The following is a 21,933-nucleotide window of genomic DNA, read 5'->3' on the forward strand; positions in this document are numbered from 1 at the left end:
TTCATCTGCCTAGTTTCTTGCAACAGCACTGATACATGAAAAAAACAGCACTGATACATGAAAAAAATTGATACATGAAAAAAAAACAGTAACTGTCTTATTATAAAGTGTATATAAAATTAAATGTATATATAGGCCTAGTGGTTATTTTGGGATAGATTTAGTTTTCTACTGTACAGTGGTTAAATTAGGATAGATAGATAGATAGATAGATAGATAGATAGATAGATAGATAGATAGATAGATAGATAGATAGATAGATAGATAGATAGATAGATAGATAGATAGATAGATAGATAGATAGATAGATAGATAGATAGATAGATAGATAGATAGATAGATAGATAGATTCATTCATTCAGGGCTATATATAACCTCTATAACCAACCAAATGCTTTGCAGTCCATTTAACCTTTTCTTTATGTAGTCATATTATTAACTTGAACATTTTCGCTATGTAGTCATATTAACTTTTAAAAATAAGATATCATGTTCCCTATTTACTTGACCATTATAAACTCACCATCATAAAGCCAAGTAAAGTTGCATGTGAATGCTGTCACTTTTTTTTCTTTGTCATATATCCTCTGGCCAGTGGTCATGTGAAACTTGACGCACGCTCATTGGCTGACGCTTTCATCTCGTTTTAACGTCTGTAAAGGTGTGGGTTCGTTTCCTGACCCTTTCCGCGCCGCGCGTGCACAACGGCATCACCATCTCACAGGCTGTTGCTTCCTCCTGAGGGACCGAAAGCGCACTAAACAGCCTGCACACTACACCGAATCTGGGTAATACTACTCATTCATTTGCGAGCTCGGAGCCTCGGATGTGTTATATTGTCTCTCACAGCATACACGCGGGATTTCGTAAGGAATATACGGAATTACAGGCGCAACAAATGATGATGTGACAGCCATCCGTTCAGATAGATAATAAAAGCTAGCTGTTCAGTCAGTGGACGCTGCAATTCTGCAAACGAAGCAAAGCCTCAGACGATCCTTTCCCAGATGAACAGTTACAGTAGTGTTCACTACTGACAGACAGCAGTCATTTGGAATAATACCCTGCACCCTGGAGGAGAAACAGGTTTAAGGTAACTGAAATGTCCTTCTATGAGCTGACATGCACTTGTGCAGAAAGGGTTTGATTTTGATTATGCAGTCTAATGTAAGGGTTGAAGTGGCAATTCAATTTGTAAATGTGTCCTTATGAATTTTGGTGCATGCTCTTTGTTTGCATGAATTTAAACACACACACACACACACACACACACACACACACACACACACACACACACACACACACACACACACACACACACACACACACACACACACACACATATATATATATATATATATATATATATATATATGAAGAGTTCAGATGCAGAAGCCTCTAAGTGCCATCTGAAATTTTCTTCTAGAATGATGATTTTTATAAAGCTTGTATATTTAAGCTCAGTAATTTTACTTAAATGACAATTAATAGGTAATTTGCAGTGCCATTTCATTGAAATTATTGAACTTAAATATACGAACTTGATAAAAATTATAATTCTATAAGAAAATTTCAGATGGCACTTATAGGCTTTTGCATCTGAACTCTTCATATATATATATATATAATTGTTTTACACACATAGTAAGCAAGCATTCAACAGTGAAAGTGGGATGACTATCCAGAACATTTGGACACAATACACATAATTGTTGTCCAATTGTTCATGTTGTTGTATGCCTTGTGCAGGGTTAAACTGGAATTATTAAGGTGAGAGAACCCTAAAATCTGGTGATTCTGGCTAAATATAACATGGTCACCATCCCCCCAAAAAAGAAAAACACATTAATGTTGAACCACTTTTTTGACAATACTATATTCTAGTAGAATTCTATATATATTCTATATATTCATTGAAGAATGAAGATCGCTGTGTAAAGTATCTATAATCTAAAAGACATTTTATATATTTATTAAAAATACATTTAATAAATTTGTATAAAGTGATTACACTGTGCCAGATTTAGAGTTATTTATTTATTTATTTATTTTGTTTGTTTGTTTTCTACTGTATATACAGTGGTTAAATTAGGATAGATAGATAGATAGACAGATGGATAGATGGATTGATAGTTTGTCATAGTGTAGATTTCATTTTTGTGACATCTGAGCATAATAGTAGTCAGATGTCTCATGCAAAGCTATAGCTTTTGGCCAAGAAGTAATGTTTTCCAGAGGGGGAAGCATATGTTGTCTGTTTCTAGCAGACACGACACATACACAGATGCTGTTTTAGTGGAGACATGATTTCTAGGCCAGTGATGCTCTATCTGCCAAGGGAGCCTGGCGTGTTTGGAGCTGCTTTTCAACTGTTTGTTTTGCTGGATTTACATGGCAAGCTCTCCAGCAGTGTGCTCTTGGCAGATGTACTAGTTGAGGGAGCCTGTTTGCCTGAGTCAAACACAGTCTCACTGTGATTCGACTTGACAAGGAAGAGCCCATCAAGGGCTTTTCTGGGAACAATTCTTGTCTATTGCAAGCAATGGGGTTAAAAGCCAAAGAGCGATGACAACATGATGTAAGACATTGAGGGGGACATTATTGTACCCCAATATTAGGATTAGCTGCCAATTAAGATTGGTTTTCAATGGCGGATTCTTAAACTTTCATAATTTGACTACATCCATGCAATTAGTTCGGAACAACTTTGACATTAAAAGTAATAATAATCGTACCTATGGTATAAATGGACATGATTGCATTTATACTCTCCGACAAAGAAAAGCGAGTGACGAAATTCCTCTTTTCTCTGTTCATTTTTGAAATCCATGCAACTGTCCCAGATTTAGACATAAATATATTCTCTTCATACACAGCCGAGATGAGTGCTTTTTGAAGAGAATGGGGTGAAAAATCCTTCCTTCGCTACCTGGCTAAATGGCCTGGTGATGGAAAAATATTGTTACTGGAATGATATTTGAATAATTGAAAAGGGCCGACTTTAAAATTGCAGGCTTGCCATGATTTCAAGTGCAAAGTTAGAGGCTTCCACACCGAAATATTCATGCCATTATTTAGGAGTCAGGAGAAGGGATTCATTCAAAAATGATCAGAGCTCCTGCATGGCTGCGGAGGAGAGATTCATTTTAATAATGAAGAAGGACGTTCACCTTACTATCTCCCCACAGCGTTGTTATAAGTGACATCATAGATCAGGCCGACAAGCTGTCAAGAGAAGCCTCTCAGCATTGTGATTGCGGTGGTTTCTGTTGCTGACTAATGTAACACACATCAAAAACAAATTACAATGCGTTTATGAGTGAACAGAGCACACGGCATCTGAGTCATCAGCTCGGTATAGCTTGAGCTATCCAAAGAGAGAAGTTTAATACTTATTGCTGAGTTGGACATGTGCACACTTGACTGCGTTGCCATTTTCACTTTATTGACTCACGCTGTGTAAGCAATGATTTAAAAAGTTAATTTTTCGCCTGAATGAGCCCATTAGGATCGCAGCTTTTGCCGCAGGTTGATTTGGAGCTTTTGTCAGTGATCCTGTCTGAAATGTGGGAAAATTCATTTAAATTTTATGACTGTGTTTGTTGTATTATTATTTTACATGATTTTTTTTATTTGATTTCTTGTCCTGACATGGTTGTCTGCTCATATATGCCAAGGCAAGTCAAATGTATTTGAATGTATAAATGTATAATATCTTATACTCATTCTGCATTTAGCAGAGTTGGGAGATAATATAGTTTACATTTTGCAATGATAAAAGCCATCACGCTTGTCTATTTAAGCAAATATATGTGCATTCATACTTTGAGTGACATTAGGGAGATGTTGATATAGGTAAAATTCGAACTAATAGAAAACTATTGTGTTTTATATTTTTGCCAATATGATACAATTTTATATTATGTAATAATATAATAACTACTTCTTAAAACTATGTTTTTCTATAATGTAGCATTTGGACATGAACATCTCAATTTAGCTTTAAAACATAAAAAAAAAAAAAAAATGTTTGTTGTTGAAATTATCATCTCTGAACGAATAAAAAAAAAGCGGAATAAAAATAAATTTGTTTGTATAAAAAATCATATATTGATTTTTTCATATATACACACACACACTTGCATTCACATAAATAAAAAAAATAAAAAAATAATATATATATATATATATATATATATATATATATATCCACCTTACATTTTTTTTTTTTTTTTTTTTTTTCAAAGCACATTGAGATGATCAATATCACACTGATTGACACAGTAAAACATTTGTATCTGTCACCTTAAACCATGAACGCCATGTCCATCAAAATTTCTTTAAAGAATCACCACTCAATGTTTGATAGTCTCTCTTTGTGCTTTAAATAAACGCCAGTGAATTAAGTGGGGTAGCGGCAATTGCTGAATAAGAACCCAGTCAGCAGCTGCTTTATAGCCTGACATCTGAAGCTGTCTCTTGATTTGTCCTTGGGGCGGGATGTGCATTCTGGCCGTCCATAAATCAGGCAGCAGAGACCCGCTGGCATACAGAGAGAGAAGCTAAAACTAAAGCTGCATCAGACATTATAGATTTGGAGGTTTTATTTGTATTATAAAAAACTCTAAAATGTTGTGGGTTTTTTGGATGATAGATGTGGAAAACTGAACAAGAACTTGAAGCATAGCTCTATTTCAATCAATCCAAAAGACATTAAAGTTGAATGACCAGGATCTTCAGAGTTTATGATGGTGGAATAAGTAAAATGAAGGTGAGAACAAGGAGCTTAGCGAGCTCTCTCTTATTATCGGTTTCTCTCCAAACTCTAATCTCGGCGAATCTCCAAAACTCTCATTGTCACCAGAGACATGGGCTCTGAGTCTGATCTTATAAAACTCAAGAGTCAGTCACTCCTGTGATTCGATTCCTTTAAATAGTTCCTTAAATATCTCTCATTGACTGTGTCAGAGCCCATTGAGTTCAACTGAGTGGTTCTATACATCAGGGAGTATTTAATATATTATGCATGTTTAGTGCTTCTTACAGCTGTCAGCTACTTGATATTATTAACTGTCACTTATCCAAAATGACTTGTGTTAAAGGCATAGTTCACCCTAAATTCTGTCATTTACTCACCTTCATGTCGTTCCAAACCTGTATGACTTTATTCTGTGGAACAGAAGATATTTTGAAAAATGTCTCATAGATTTTTTTCATCCATACAATGAAAGTCAATGGGTTCCAATAATATAGATTTTTGTTCTTCTTTAGATTCATTTCATACAGGTCTGAGATGACAGAGCGAGTAAATGATGACAGAATGCTCATTTATTTGACAGATAGAATCAGTTACCACACTGATGTGTAAGAATTATTAGTCTGATCTGACAAGGAATACAATCCAAAAAAAGAAAGAAAGAAAAACTCTACAATGACCTGTGATAAGATTAAATTCAGTTTTACTTTCAGCTCCCAAAGAGAAGCTGAGCATGATCTCTCTAAATCCTTTAAGAAACCAGCCCACTGTAAGATAATTCTCTACAATGAAAAAGGATTATGGGAAAATTTACGCTGAATGGGATTTGATTTCCGTCTCTCGTTTCTTCTCTTATTAGACCCAGTGGTTAAAGTGTATATTATCAAGGTTAGAACCGCAATTAGAGTAAATGAAAGCTTGGACAGTTCCAATAATGGCCCTTTGGGCTGTCCATACAGTGCAGTCTCAGCTCTTTGCAAGTTATTTTCTATTAGCGCCCTGCTGCTGTGATTTGTTGCAAAGCTGGTGAAAATCATAAAGAAGGAAAATGAAAATGTTGAGGGAAATAAGCTGTTTGATAGTCACACAGTGTCAAACTTGTCAAACAAGAGTTCGTTCAGGGCTAGCCATTTAGATTTAGCATTTTTTTAACCATATAGGACACTTATTTTGTCCTGTTTAGCTTGCTCAGTGACATGAACTGTTTTGCTGCCACTTTAAATAGTGATATATGAGGTTATTTACACTGAGAAAACAACACTGCTGCTGAAAAGACCACAGTGGTTGCTCACCAGAATACTGTATGTTGTTTTGGATGTTGGTTGGTGCCCCACCAGGCTTCTTAACTTAGCTGACCAACAAGACTAGAACTAATTGCACTATATAAACCTGGACTAGCATGGAAATTCATACTGCAACCTGCCCTGCATCTGAATGGCTACTTCCATACTACAGGCAAAAAACAGTGTGTGAGTATGTCCGAATTCCTATTCATAAAACAGTAGTAGGCAAAAAAGTACCCAGATGACTTACTACTTCTGCCGTGATTCTGAAGCGTACATCTAATGGACACTTTACTATCCCATGAGGCCACAGGAGAGGATTTATGAATGACAGTGAAGCAATGCAACTGATGCCACTGACAGTGAAAACATGCTGGATGAGTACTTCTGAATTTCATTCATACTACAAACCATTGGCGTAGGAACCGGGGGGTACGGGGTGGACGTGTCCACCTCAATATTGGAAAATGCTGCATGTGTCCCACCCAAAAATTAGCCTATACCGCAGGGACAAAAACTGTACATTTGGAACTTTTATTTTGAAAGCGCGACAAAACTCGGACAGACAGTCACATGCTCAGATACACTTTTTCCACCGTGACGGTTCTGTTGTGGGTTCCCGGCCTGTGTCCATTCTCAAGCCGTGTAGTTTGCCGATAGTGCTGCGCGGATCGCGGATAATCCGCAGGTCGGGCGGCGCAAGTAATAAAAACATAACATTCCAATTAATCGAGGGTGGATGACAGATAAATCATTATAATGTGTTGATTTTAAATAAAGACACGGAACTCTCATCACGGTAAAATGAAATGAACGAGCGTCACTCTTTTACTTTCGTTTTCAACGTAACTCTTCAGGGAAAACCAATCAAGGAAAACATATCAGGGCTCGACATTAAAGGGGTCATATAATGGTACATGCACTTTTACAAGTTGATTGTACTGAAATGTGTGTTGGCAGTGCCTGTACACAACCATCATAAAATGATAAAAATCCATCCAGTGTTTTTTTTTTTTATCTTCTTATATGTTTTCCCCTCTCTCAGATCAAGCCGTTCGATTTTGTGACGTCACAAAATCAACGCCCCTCCCACGATTGTTGATTGACAGCAGCGTTTCAACACAGACCCGCCCTCGCTCGTGAGTGAGCTGTCAATCATAGTCTGCGCGTCATTGTGATACGCTGGAGCACTGTCTATGAGCAGAACTGTCTAAGCGATTGTGGTGTTCTGTTCTTGGGTGTAATAACGAACACAGCAGTCATTTTGATGTTCCTAAATCCGAACCGCTGAAGACGCAGTGGCTGAGTTTGTTTTTGAAGGGAATATTCCCCACGATCAACAGCAATGCTTTCATGTTTGCGTGAATCATTTCACCAGACTGCTTTATAAACGAGGGTCAGTAACGTTATAAAGCTGGTTTTGCTAAGAAGCTGCTCCTGAAAAAAGGATCGGTACCAACTATTCGTGTTCCTGCTGCACCTCCAGAAGAACTGAAGTGAGTGTAACGTTTTATTAACCTTTATATTAATATTTATTATTTATATAAATACGACGTTCTCGATATAATTCATAATCCCACGTTTATAATGAACAACGCGTTATGGTTATTGTGTTATTATTACAAATGGTGTACGCACAGAACAGAGGGGCGGGGTGAGCAAAGCTCATTATCATTTAAAGACACATGCACTTAAACGGCGTGCTGAAAACAGAGCTGTTTTTGACCAGGTAAAATTAGAGAATTTTTAATTAAAGTATATTACAAACTTTTAATTTAGACCCTAAAGAATCATATTAGCTTGTACAAAAATGGCATTATATAACCCCTTTAACACTTGTCCGGGACACGTGTGTTTTTTTTTTTTTTTTTTTTTTTTTGTGTGTTTTTTTGATGGGACAAGTGAAAGAGAATAATCTCATTTAATACAGTTGTATTTTTTCAATGTAAATGATTTAGTTTGATTGGTAACAGCCTAGTGTCTTATTATTCTAATTGAATGCATTGATCAAATTTAAGAATTTGAAATGAAAGATGGAGCCCTTTATAAAGGTAAAAAAAAATTATTCTGATAAGAGTGTTTTCCAACAGTGATTTAATGAAACATTGACAATTTAAGTTTGAAGGGAGTAAAGCCTCTGTTTAGGCTATAAAGGAAATGCAATTTTGCCAAAAGAAGAACTTTTATTTTAAATAAATGTTATTTTTAAATCAGCCTACTTCAGTGTGATATTTTACCATATTATCATGCTTAACACTGTTAATTTGAATAATTGTAATGTGATGATCAGATGCAGATATCTAAATCAAAGAATATCAAAGGTTCGGGCGGTTGGCGGGTGGATAATTTTTTTGAATAGATTAATGAATTTATCTTTAATGTTAAAAATTTTCTTCCGGGGGTGCATGCACCCGGACCCCCCTAGAGGTACCAAGTTTTTTACATAGCTGGCAATCGATTTCTCTGTGTTACATATCAAATATTTGCCTTGTAAAGTACCACTCTCCTTTCTGCCCGCAAATACAGGGGGGCTTGTACACTTTTATGTTTCCCAACTCCAATATTTGTCTAATAATAAACAGATTGGATGATTTTGTTTATTTATTTGCTGGTTGTGATTCCATACATGTTGTACCACGTCACCATACTGTATGTCATTATGGTGGTGGGATGGACGTTGATTCATAGTGGCCAATATGTCCCCCCCAATGTCAAAGTCATTCCTACGACCCTGCTACAAACATTCATACTATATAGAACATACTTTTAACAATTGCAAAGCAAGTTTCAAACCAAATGTAGTACAGTATGAGGTTAGGATGCAGCGTTGGTCTTTATAGCAGGGTTTGCATTCTACTATTAGCTTTGCTAATCTTAATAAAAATCATATTAATTATAAATCTTATTAATGTTCTTTGTGTTTATAGTGTTTATTCAAACTAAGTTATGTGTTTATCATTTGCTTTTCTTAAAACAGTCAAAACAGCAGCTTTCGAGTGAGTATTCATTAAAATGTTATTTTGCTTACATCTAGTAATATGACAGCCTCTTGTTTGGAGACATTAATGCAACTTCTTTACACTATACTAAATGAAGTTCAGTGTTGTTTTCCTGTCATGTTTAATATGATTTGATTTTGCTTTTAACATTGCAGACATATTTGTGTCATAAACATGTGGAACCCCCACAGCTATATTGGGCCTGGTGCATGCAGTCAGATAGATAAGAGGTCAGATAGAGCTGCCAGATAAAAAGTCTATAACTGTTCTGGAGCAAAGACAGGAAGGACAGACAGCACACACTACCAGAGCACTGAGGGTAAGTGGCATCATGTGGTTCTTTAAAAAAGAAGCAGAGGGGAAGCTAAAGAAATGAGAGGAGTCATATTTTTTGAGGCAAGGAGAGAAAAATAGAAAGTTGCCAAGAAACTCTAGAAGGTGAGATGAAGTGAGCAGGTGAAGAAAACTCTATAATGTTCTCAAGGTCAAAAGGTGTCTGTGTATAAAATATAAACTCAGCAAAAAAAGAAACATCCTCTCACCCATCAAATTTCTTGACGTTTAAATATTTGTATGAACATAAAACATTTCAACAACTGAGACATAAACTGAACAAATTTCACAGACATTTGATGAACAGAAATGGAATCTATCTATTTATATATTTAAAAATATAGCTGGTGAAAGGCTCTTAAGACCATTTATACTGTATATATATATATATATAAGTTTCAAGGCAAGTTCATTTATATAGCACATTTCCTACACTATGGTAATTCGAAGTGCTTTACACTCACTCAGGGACCCCACCCATTTTACAAATCCATGAATAGGAGCAAGCCGTTATTTCTGTGATTTTTGTAAATAAAAGCAAGGAAAAAAGGAATAAAAAGAGATATAAAGATAATACAGTTATAAAAGGAATTAAAAGAGTAAAAGATGATACATAAAACTTCTCATCTGGCAAAACACCGGTGTATCATTTTTTTCACAGCTGCTTGTTTTACTGTGAGATTTTCCCATGTTGATTGTACTGTGTCTGTGGTGTTCTTTCGACGCGCCTAAGTAATCTATTGGACGTCTCCAATAGATACGATTTTTCCGCTAAAATCGGACAGGAAGAGCTCTAGGAAAGGAATCGATCCAATCCGTTTCAGATGTGGTTCCTGTGCTGCCTTCACAGTGTGAAGATGGCTGACATATACAGGTGACGCACTGACTATACTGGTAAATGGAGGGGAAAAAACAATAAAAGGAAAGCAAAAAGAGAATGGGCGAAGGAGAGGGGTGCTGGGGTATTTGGGGAGAAGTGGGTCAGCAGCCTTGGGTACCATGGCAACGGAGATATACGAGCATCTGTGTATTGATCTGCAGACTCATTGGTGTAATAGAGTGAGCCAGGTGATAAACGAGCATGCTGACAAGGTCTGCACCGGGTCATACTTCCTCTTACACCACATCTCCATCTGCTTCTCCTCACATGCCATAATACACATACATCTACATGTACATGGGATCATCTCATATTATTATGCATGAATACGTGTTTCATGAATAGACACATTGAGACATACAAACACACACAAAAAAAATTGCAATGTACACCTTGTGCGCCTTGTTAATGAACATGTTTGTGGGATGGGGGAAGCCATCATCAGCATTGACATGTCTGTTTTTTATTGAGTTTTCATTAACCTCAAGAACACCAAAATATAAACCACCAAACAAAAGGTATGGTAGGAGTATTATCTCAGTGTTCATTGCGCTTAGTGGTGTCTTTTACTTTTCGCTATGAATAATTGACTCTCCATTTACAAAAAAATATCTCTCCAGGGACTTGAGGACCAATTTAAAGCACTGCTCAGTTTTATGGTTCTGCTTTTTTGGTTTCAGTGTACACTGCAGTGTGGTTTTATCTGTAATATGGTTATGCAGTATGTATGGTCAGAGACATATTGGGTGTAAGAAGAACGAGGCAGGCCATACATTGGAAAATGAATAGGATTGCTTTGTACGTCGGTGGTATGAAAGGAAATCCCACCTAGCTCTCAGCTAAAAGATCACCTGATCACCTAATTGGTAAAATCATCACAGTGGCTGAAGTTCAGTTCATTTAACTCACTTGGATCTTTGAATCCCGTTTATCAAAATGTAATAACCCTTATTGACGTATTTTTGTGTATTTGAGCTGTAAACTAGAATTAATTTACAGATTTAATGTAAATGTTACATTTTCAATAGCCAAATCCCCTCGAATGTGTCCACTTACGCAAACGTTGCTTATGCAGTTCTACTGGACTAGTGACCGAAACATGCAGAACTCGGGAGGTGAACTTATAACATCCCGATTACAGATACTGAGTCTATGTGGCTGTCACATGACAAATTAACGAAAGTAGCCACGTCAAAAATAGAATCACTGTCTCAGACAACTCATGTGTCATCACAAAATGAACGAAACATTCTTGAGCTACTACTACTCAGGGCTATTCACAAAGAACACATTTTTTGCATTGAAAACGGGCAGTAAAATGGGGAAAAACACACTCCGTGTTGTAATTATTGTAATTAATTAAATTCAATTCACATTTATTTGTATAGCGCTTTTCACAATACACATCGTTTCAAAGCAGCTTTACAGAAAATGCATGAATCCACATTACAATTTAGAGTGATCTGTTATCAGAACTGTCTAAGTTATGTATTTCAGAACTGTATATTTACAAATTACGAGATTTCAACTAGTAAAAAGTGTTGACCTGATTCAAAGAGTATAGAAGCCCAAGAGGCGAAACTCTGTTGTGTTATTATGGGTAACAGTCTGTAGATGGCGCTGCGGAGGCGCGTCTGCCATTATGGACTGAAAGCTGCTGAAATCGTTAGCGCCAGTTTGCACAAAGAGTATAGAAGTATAGAAAAACAAGTTGTTAATATTTTTGTGATATTCTATGTAAAAGATTAACTGTCTTTAGAAATGTTCATTTATAATTTTATTTATTTATTTATTTTTCCAAATCATATATATGGTGATGTTCACTAATTTCAAAATCAACATTTGAATAAATATCTTATTACTGTGTGTCTGCCTATATATTATTTCATGAATTTCTGTTATTCATATAACAAGGAAAATGCATAATAGAACATAAATATTGATAGATTAAAGGTTTGCCGTAATTTCATAATTGTATCTTGCAAACCGTAAGTGGTAGGCTAATGAAGCCGATTCGGTGGGGGACATACCCTTACGAAAAAGTACTATAGGAATCTTATAGTATTTTGGGACAAAATATTATAGTAATCTTATAGGAATACTATAGTAATTTGGGACATATAGAAGTACAAGACTACTATAGAAATACTATAGCAGCTTTAAAATATTATAGAGGTATTACAGAACATCACAGAAGTATGTTATGTTCTGTAATACCTCTATAATATCCTAGAGCCGCTATAGTATTTCTATAGTAGTCTTATAGTACTTCTATAGTAATATTTTGTCCCAAAATACTATTTTCCTAAGGGTTATTAGGCCATGCATAACCAACACATAGACGTAACATTTTCTGTCATTTAACGTCGGTCATCCTCATTAATGTATTTTAAATTGTTTTCATATTTAGATATGACGGCCAGAAAAAATTAAGTTATGTTAAGTTTTTGTTATGTTAAGTTGTTTCAGTGCCATTGACTCCCATTATTTTTCGGCGTTTTCCTTCAGTTTTCAGTCCATAATGGCGGCCGCGCCTTCACGTCATGGGGGCAACTGTTGCTATGGAGCGTTCTATTGAGTTTTGCCTCTTGGGCTTCTATACTCTTTGCCTGACTGCAGCAGATTCATTTAGCCGTTGATAGTGTTGCCATGGAAACGCATAATTCCCAGTAGAATGAGTATTCAGTAGAATTTCACATGTTGTCATCTCGAAATTACAGTAATTATGACATGGTGCCCTGTTGAAGAAAAAAAAAGAAGGCTAGTTTAAGCTGGAAGTTGCTAGTTTAAGCTGGTCTTCCAGGCTGGCCGAGCTGGTGTTCAGCTGGTCTCCCAGCTTGACCAGCTAAGACCACTTTAAATAGTTTAAGATAAGTAAAACTAAGTAATTTACTCTCAAACAGTGTTGGGGTAACTCATTACAAATAACTTGAGTTACGTAATGAGATTACTTTTTCAAGTAACTAGTAAAATAACGCATTATTTTTCAAATTTAGTGACTTTTTCAAATAAGTAACGCAAGTTACTTTGTTTTCTTTACTTTCTTTACTAAGTTACTTGTCCCCATGTTGAATCGACATCGGAGCGCAGCGGCGTTGTGTGTAAACATGCTGGTTATTGTAGTTCTATCTTGACTAAATGTGAGAGTGCATTTACTCATCTCACTTGCACAAAAAAAGATTCAATATTCCTCAAAATGAATAAAAACAGTGAAATGCAGAATCATAATACTATGCAAACCTCCAATAACTAATTATATTAAATTAAACATACAGTTTTATGCATTTAACTTCCTGACCTTCGATGATTCAGTTAAACCACAAACAAAAATAACGACATGTGCGCTAAAACACTACGTGAAAAAACTCGAGGCCCAGAGAGAAGGAAATGAATAGTGGAATAAAGTCGTTATTTTTGTTTGTTTTTGCGCACAAAAAGTATTCTCATCGCTTTATAAACTTAAGATTGAGCCACTGTAGTCACTTGGACTATATTAATGATCTCTTTAATGCATTTTCTGGGCCAGCAAGTTATAGTGTCTTAGAAGCCTATGGAGGAATGAGACAGCTCTCAGATTTAATCAAAAATATCTTAATTTGCGTTCCGAAGATGAACGAAGGTCTTATGGGGTTGGAACAACATGAGGGTGAGTAATTACTGACAGAATTTTCATTTTTGGGTGAACTAACCCTTTAAACTTTTTGTCCTGCATCTTATTCTTCAGTTATCCAGAATAGCAGCAGCTGAAAGGTTTGCTTGAGCGGCGCCCTCTACTGTAAATGCGTGAATTTGCATTTCCTTCAGCCTGAGGCTTATTATTTCACTTTTGGGGTGAAAGGGTCTTTATATTTGGCCAAAAAAAATAACTTTTTTGTATATATATAAAAAAAAAAACAAGCCCAGCCCAGGTGAAAAAAAGTAACGCAAAAGTAGGCTAATGTAATGCATTACTTTTCTAAAACAGTAACTAATGCAATGTTACTTTTTAAGGGAGTAACGTAATATTGTAATGCATTACTTTTCAAAATAACTTTCCCCAACACTGCTCTCAAATGAGTATTTGAGGTCTATTTATTTATTGATTGATTTATATTTATTTAAATGTTTTATTTTTTCCTACTTATGGAAGCCTGTTTCCCCCACAGAATGAAAAAACATTAATAGATAATTGTGACTTTTTATCTCACAATTGCGAGATATAAAACCTAATGTCAGAATGTCAATTCTGACTTTTTTTCTTGCAATTGAGTTATATCCCCTTTTTAAGAATTCAGAGAAATAAACTTGCAATTATGAGTTATAAAAAACAGCTCACAATTCATACATTTTCTTACAATTGCGAGTTTATAGAATTTCGTGACACAAACTTGCAATTGCGTTTTTCTTACAATTGCAAGTTTATATCTCACAATTCTGACTTAACACAATTCTGGGAAAAACGCAATTGCGAGTTTATTTCTCACGCAATTCTGACTTTTCTGAATAAATTATAAACTCAGAATTGCGAGATAGACTTTTTTCCTTTCAATTGTGAGTTTATATCTCGCAATTCTGACTTTATAACTCACAATTGGCAAGTTTATATCATGCAAATTTTAGAAAAAAAGTCAGAATTGCGAGATGTAAACTCATAATCGTAAGAAAAAAAGTCAGAATTGTCAGATTAAAAACTCTTTTAATTTTTTATTCAGTGGTGAACACAAGCTTCAATATCTACTCGCTCCGTTTTTTTTTTTTTTTTTGCCCATTACTGGCTGACTATTCATGCATACATCATGTTAGCTTAGCAAACATAAAAAAAAAAAAAAAATTAAGCCTTTTCCTATTCAAGTAGATAATAGAAATTAGCTGCATTGCCAAGATGGTCACCAAGTGAACAGATTTGGGATTTTGGTATTGTGTGCAGAAATGGCATTACTTTGAAGTCAAATTTCACAGTTCAGTATCACTACAAATTAGCACAAGAAAATACTTATACACAAGCAGACACAAGTTATAAGAAAATATAAACACAAGTGCTCTCCAGTCCCCACCTATACTTGTTATTCAAAGCGTTCTCGGTGTACTTACAGCGACCTTGTCTAGCCCATCAGGCTATGTGAACATGTCCTATCAGTGGCCCGTTGCTGTCACTGTTTAACTGATGGAGGGGTTTGACCTCCAACAGCCCACCACGAGAACCCAGATCAGTACTTTCCTCCAGTTTAACCGCTGGCAAGGAGCGCAGGGGGACAGGAACACGCTGCTTGGACACATTCCAGGGAGAATAGATGGCACATTGCTTTTAACAGCATTAGCATTCCACCATTCCTGTATATAATTTAGTGCTTTTACTCTGAGAAAGAAAAAATGGACTGGAAGAGTATGTGTGATGGGTTTGAGAACGTCCCTGATTTTGAACTAGAGACTGCTTTCCATTGAGTCTGGGTTCTGTAGTTAAAGGGTTAGTTCACCCAAAAATTTTTATTATCCCGTAATTTATTCAACCTCAAGCCATCCTAGGAGTATATGACTTTCTTTTTTCAGCTGAACGTAATCTGAGTTATATAAAAAAATATCCTGACTCTTCCAAGCTTTATTATGGGAGGGGATGGTACCTTACATTTTAAAGACCAAAAAAGCGCATCCATCCATCATAAAAGTAATCCGCACGGCTCCAGGGGGTTAATTACGGCCTTCTGAAGAAAAGCGATCTGTTTTTGTAAGAAAATATCCATATATATGGCTTTATAAATTATAATCCCTGGCTTCCGGTAAGGGCCGTACGCAAGTCGAGTTCCGGCCGAAGAGTGACCTCTGACCCGATGCATGACGTAGGATGTAGGAGTAGCGTAAGCTTAGGTGGGAGTAGACGCCTCTTGCGGTTCAAACAAATAAGGCTGGGCAACAAACACAAGTTCCTCCGACATTTCTCTTTAAAATTTCTAATTTTTATACTTCTAATTCCTAACTGGTGTTTTGTTTTGCTCTTTCCTCTCGTCAATTTATAAAGTTATAAATATGAATATTTTCTTACAAAAACGCATCACTTCACTTCAGAAGGACTTTATTAACCCCCTGGAGCCGTATGGATTACTTTTATGATGAATGGATGGATGCGTTTTTTTGGGCTTCAAAATCTATGGTACCATTCGCTCCCATTATAAAGCTTGGAAGAGCCAGGATATTTTTTAATATAACTCCAATTGTGTTTGGCTGAAAGAAGAAAGTCATATACACCTACAGTATAATGGCTTGAGCGTAAGTAAATTATGAGATAATTAAACATTTTAGGTAACCCTTTAAGGCGACATTGATTGTTTTACTAGTTTATTTTTGTTTCAGTTATATTTTAACAGTGCCATATTACAAAGTGCCCTGTAGTAATGTCGCCTCTCGGTTTACCTTAGTTTGTTGCGTTTGTTCTGTTGAACAAGTGTCTGCATTTTTCACTTAGACCTACTGTATTTTTGTAGATATAAACATAATATTAACACATTATTCTTTGTTAAATATATATATTTTTAATTTTCTCTTAGTTATTACATTACTATTTAAATAAGCTGCAAGCAAAAAAAGATAATTTGTGTACCTCTGTGAATCTTTGATGCCACATAAGTATACTGTGCTGTGGTGATGTCCTATATTATACTGCCTCCTTTTGGATGGAATGGTTATTGTGGCTGTTATCCAATTGTTGAAATAGAAGTTTTTAACAAATCTGTTTTTACATATCACATGTTCCCCTTCTTTTGTGATATCCAGAAACTCTACTGGTGAGCGTCTGCAACCAATGAGCAGTGCGTCAGGAGAAGCAGCAATACAAACTCTATGTGGCTCGTCGTCCCCTCTGCTCTCTTCTAATGTAAGTGCTGCTGTGCTGAGTTTAATCCCATCCACAGGCTTTAACACATAAATCAGGGGTCCTTTAAATGTTATTTAGCTCAAATTGTTTCAGAAGTTCAACTTTGTTTTGGTGTTGTGAACGGACTAACAACGCAGTTTCAGTCTGTTTTTAACATTATGGAAATAAAGTTTCAGTTAGACAATTGACTCTCTCAGTCTTGCTTTCAGGGTTTGATGGAGATCTGGTCGGATGACAGCTGGAACTGTTGTCATAACCGGAGGAATTCTCGCAACAGTGATACTCCTGTGTATCATTGCAGTGCTTTGTTACTGTAGACTCCAGGTGAGCACTGCATTTACATTTCATTTAAATTTCACTGCAAGGTGCTGTAAGGTATAAGGGACCTTTCACACACATCACGTTTTTGTGTTTAAAATGCAAGACTGGGGGAAAACAGAATTTTCTGCGGTTTTTTTTTTTTTTTTTTTTTTTTTTTTAACTTCTTTTGGAATGTAATGAGTGGGAAACAAGATACCCGAGTGCAACGCTCAAAAACTACGGCTAAGTACAGAGGCCCACAAATGACATGTGAAAAAAATAGAAATAGTGGCTACAAATTCAGTATTGGTTGCCACGACTTATTAATTCGTTTCCGCATTATAGGTAAATCATGGCCACATTGTCGTAATTCGTTTCCACAATATACTAATTCGTTCAGTAGTTGTAGTTCCGTTCAGTAGTTGTAGTTCAATTAAATTTGAGACCACTAAAAACGAGGGAACGAAGTAATTCAAAATAGCCACAATTTATCTAAAATGAGGAAATGAATTAATAAGTCGTGGGTACGTTTGCAAATAATGGCTGCATCCAAAATCTCATACTTCCCTACTTTATAGTAGGTGAAAAACAGTAGCATACGTGGCAAAACAAGTATGTCCGAATTCACAGTACTCATATAAGAGTAGGCAAAATTACCCGGATGACTTACTACTTCCTGCGAGATTCTGAAGTGTGCATTCGATGGACACTTTACTATCCCATGAGGCCACGGGTAGGTCACATGATAATGACAACATGGGGAATGTAGTACATCCGAATTACATTCATACTACACACATTCATTCCATATAGAACATACTTTATTTAGTGGCCGTGAAGTAATTACTTATTCAAAATAAGTACCTACTCAAGAGAGTGTGTCATTTCGGACCCAGCCCATATGTAATTTAAAGTCTCATGTAGTGCTGACCACAGACATTATATAATTCATAATCAAAAACCCATAGGAAAGTACTGAATGTTGTTTTAGCCTTACTTGTTGACCTAAATGACATCATGACTGAACAGCTCTATTATGTAAATAACTAAAATCCATTCCAGAATCTTTCTGTGTTTTGTGCTCAAGTACACTCAGCGTGTTACTCAACAATTTGAGGAAGATCTGTGTTAAAGTGCCAATTCCTGATCTTGTTTCCCCTGTATATCTAACTGTCCCTCCATCCCAGTATTACTGCTGTAAGAGGAATGAGTCAGAAGGGGAGGCGGGCTCGGTCGGAGATCCTGAGCCACAGTTCGCCTGCAACGCATGCAGCGCTCCAGGAGTGGACGGGGCGGCCGTCACACCTCTCTCGCTGCCCTACGACCCCGCTCCGCAGCACAGCTACTGCCCCACTTGCTCGCCCTACTACCTCCGTGGCTCGGATGAGATGCGTAATGGCGGCGAACGCCTGTCCTACATGCCCGCTCACTATGAGAACCATGGCGCCACTGCCCTTGGTCTGGCCGCCATGTACGGCCCCGTGCTGAGCCACCGCAGTACACCAGACTTTTACACCAATACACGAGCCATCAGCACTGACGTCTGACCCTCACAGACCCGGAGATGAACCCAGGGACAGAGCTGCCTCTGTGAATCAGAGCATCTGGGGGCCGTGCCATCTCCTTGCGCCAAGAGTCAAAAGACCTACAGGATGCCATGTTATTCTTCCACGCAGGTCTAAGGCCATCTTCAGTCTTCCATTGTCTTTTGTTTTACCTGTTTTACCTCTTCTTCTTGCACACCCCTCCCTCTCTCTCTGCTCTGAGGGCTGTGTGTTATATGACGTGAAGTGTTTGTGGGGGTTTTGGCCTTTTTAATGTTAAAGGTTAAATGCAAATAGGATATTTTATTTATCTGGAAAAGTCAGATATATAAGCATATTTTCAATTTAGAAAAAAGAAATTGAGCATCCCAAGGAAGCTTTATAGGCTCATCTTAAGTATTTCATTGTTTATGGTGCCATAAAAGGCAAACATTCCACACAAGTTTTTAATAGCTTTTAAAAGAAAGTACTTTTGTTGGAAAAAGCATGACATTCAGCTTTATCTAAATAGCCCCTGATATGCTGAATCTTTTTATTTGAAACACTTATTTTAGGATGAGAAATTAAACAAAATGTAATTGTCTTAATCTATGAAGATCTGTTGGGAAAATGTAAAATGAATTACTGATGATGAATATATTGGTTATTTAATATTTAAATATATGTCACATCAACTAAAATTCACAGTGGCACAGAGTGAAATGTGTGTTGGCAGTTTTTGAAAAATCAAATAAGATTGAGGTTGGAGTCATATGTTGTTCATTCTCTTATTTATTTGTCCATATTATCCACTACTTTTTAAATTAAGAGCTTTTTAAATTAACATTTCAGTGCAATTGCTGATATCTCCAATGTCATATAATTTTCAGATTTATACACAACATTTTCAAAAATCTTCTTAAGGCAAAGTCACTGTGAGAAAATGACTGGAAAATATTAAAAAAACATTTCATTGTTCTTATCGAAATGATACTTATATGAACAATAGTTTCCTTGTCTTTGCATAAGTGTGTATGTAAATTATTATATTTTCTCACATACTTGTTTCAGTAGCCATTGGTTTATGAATTGTGCATTCTGATGTCGATATTTACTGTCTTAAACACTCTTTGTTAGTTACTGGATCACATTACAAATCACAAGAAGGCACTTCAATTTTACATGTGAATACTTTTTTGGCAAAAATGGGGGGGGGGGGGTGATCTGGAAGTACAGCAGTCTATGGTTTAAAATACTGAAGAAAAAAAGTAGCTTATTGTGCACATATTTCACAGAATGCTTTTGAATATAAATTAAGCATTTATAAATGCCTGTAGACTTTTATAAAATTGGTCAATTGTGATCAGAGTAATAAAAGCCATTTCACATCTATAAAATACATGTACATAAAGATAAAAATATTTCAATGATTGAAAAGTTTCCTGTCAAGTCTCTCTATATGTATCTTCGAACTAACTGCCAATGCTTTAATTGTGTTTTTCTTCCATATTCCTACTCATGTTGCTATATTCTAGCAGCGGATTACGGGAAACTATGAAAAAGACTGGTTATCAAACGTTTTACCCCCCAAAAAAGCTAATTGAACATTTCCACTTTTTTTAAATTTGGGGACCGAAGGGTGTGTTCCAACTACAGGGGATCACACTTCTCAGCCTCCCCGGGAAAGTCTATGCCAGGGTACTGGAGAGGAGAATACGGCCGATAGTAGAACCCCGGATTCAGGAGGAACAGTGCGGTTTTCGTCCCGGTCGTGGAACACTGGACCAGCTCTATACCCTCTCCAGGGTGCTGGAGGGTTCATGGGAGTTTGCCCAACCAATCCACTTGTGCTTTGTGGATTTGGAGAAGGCATTCGACTGTGTCCCTCGTGGTGTCCTGTGGAGGGTGCTCTGGGAGAATGGGGTCCGGGGCCCTTTGCTTTTGCCCTGTACGACCGGAGCAGGAGCTTGGTTCGCATTGCCGGCAGTAAGTCAGACTCCGGTCTCCGGTTCTGTTCATCATTTTTATGGACAGAATTTCTAGGTGCAGCCAGGGGCCGGAGGGTGTCAGGTTTGGGGACCACACGAAAGTCTCTGCTTTTTGCGGATGATGTTGTCGTGCTGGCCCCATCAGACCGGGACCTTCAGCATGCACTGGGACGATTTGCAGCCGAGTGTGAAGCGGCTGGGATGAGAATCGGCGCCTCCAAATCCGAGGCCATGGTTCTCAGTCGGAAAAGGGTGGAGAGTTCCTGCCTCAAGTGCAGTAGTTCAAGTATCTTGGGGTCTTGTTCATGAGTGAGGGAAGGATGGAACGGGAGATTGACAGACGGATCGGTGCAGCTTCTGCAGGAATGCGGTCGATGTACCAGTCTGTCGTGGTGAAGAAAAAGCTGAGCTGCAAGGCGAAGCTCTAGATCTAAATCTACGTTCCTACTCTCACCTATGGTCATGAGCTGTGGGTCATGACCGAAAGGACAAGATCCCGGATACAGGCGGCCGAAATGAGCTTTCTCCGCAGGGTGGCTGGGCGATCCCTTAGGGATAGGGTGAGGAGCTCGGTCACTCGGGAGGAGCTCAGAGGAGAGCCGCTGCTCCTCCACATCAAGAGGGGCCAGCTGAGGTGGCTCAGGCACCTGTTCCGGATGCCTCCTGGACGCCTTCCCGGGAAGGTGTTCCGTGCATGTCCCACCAGTAGGAGACCCCAGGGAAGACCTAGACCTAGCTGGAAGAAGTGTCTGGGAGGGAAGTCTGGGCATCTCTACTTAGACTGCTGCCCCCGCGACCCGGCCCCGAATAAGCGGAAGAAGATGATGATGATGATGTCCATTTCATTGAACACATATTGACCTTTTGTGACAACGTGCCCCAGTAGCAGGTCATTTGGTGTTTTTACAATGGAAACTGCTGCGTAGCTAAATTTAAACAGTAAAATAATTACGATAAGTTAAAACACCAAACTTGTTCACCAAAGCTTCATTTAAATGATTAAAAAACAGCAAATAATATTCAAATT

General features: G+C 37.3%; 1 protein-coding gene across 2 annotated transcripts; it reads left to right on the forward strand.

Annotated features, from left to right (window-relative positions):
* Positions 1-670: 670 nt before the first annotated feature.
* fam163aa (family with sequence similarity 163 member Aa) lies at positions 671-20,387 on the forward strand. 2 transcript variants are annotated; one of them, XM_082172064.1, is made up of 4 exons: positions 671-1,093; positions 16,996-17,095; positions 17,305-17,419; positions 18,583-20,387. In XM_082172064.1, exons 3-4 carry the CDS (start codon positions 17,327-17,329, stop codon positions 18,940-18,942), a joined length of 453 nt encoding a protein of 150 aa, XP_082028190.1. In that variant the 5' UTR covers positions 671-1,093; positions 16,996-17,095; positions 17,305-17,326; the 3' UTR covers positions 18,943-20,387. The 2 variants fall into 2 exon arrangements, with proteins under 2 accessions (XP_082028190.1, XP_082028191.1); XM_082172065.1 differs by lacking the exon at positions 671-1,093 and adding an exon at positions 6,071-6,225.
* The last annotated feature ends 1,546 nt before the right edge of the window (positions 20,388-21,933 follow it).

Source organism: Leuciscus leuciscus, assembly GCF_965113295.1.
Source record: "Leuciscus leuciscus genome assembly, chromosome: 6".
Lineage (NCBI taxonomy): Eukaryota > Metazoa > Chordata > Actinopteri > Cypriniformes > Leuciscidae > Leuciscus > Leuciscus leuciscus.

Coding starts and splice junctions, on each gene's coding strand:
- fam163aa (XM_082172064.1), top strand. CDS start 17,327: ATGACAGCTGGAACTGTTGTCATAACCGGAGGAATTCTCGCAACAGTG. Junction 17,420..18,582: donor TTTGTTACTGTAGACTCCAG/GTGAGCACTGCA, acceptor CCTCCATCCCAG/TATTACTGCTGTAAGAGGAA.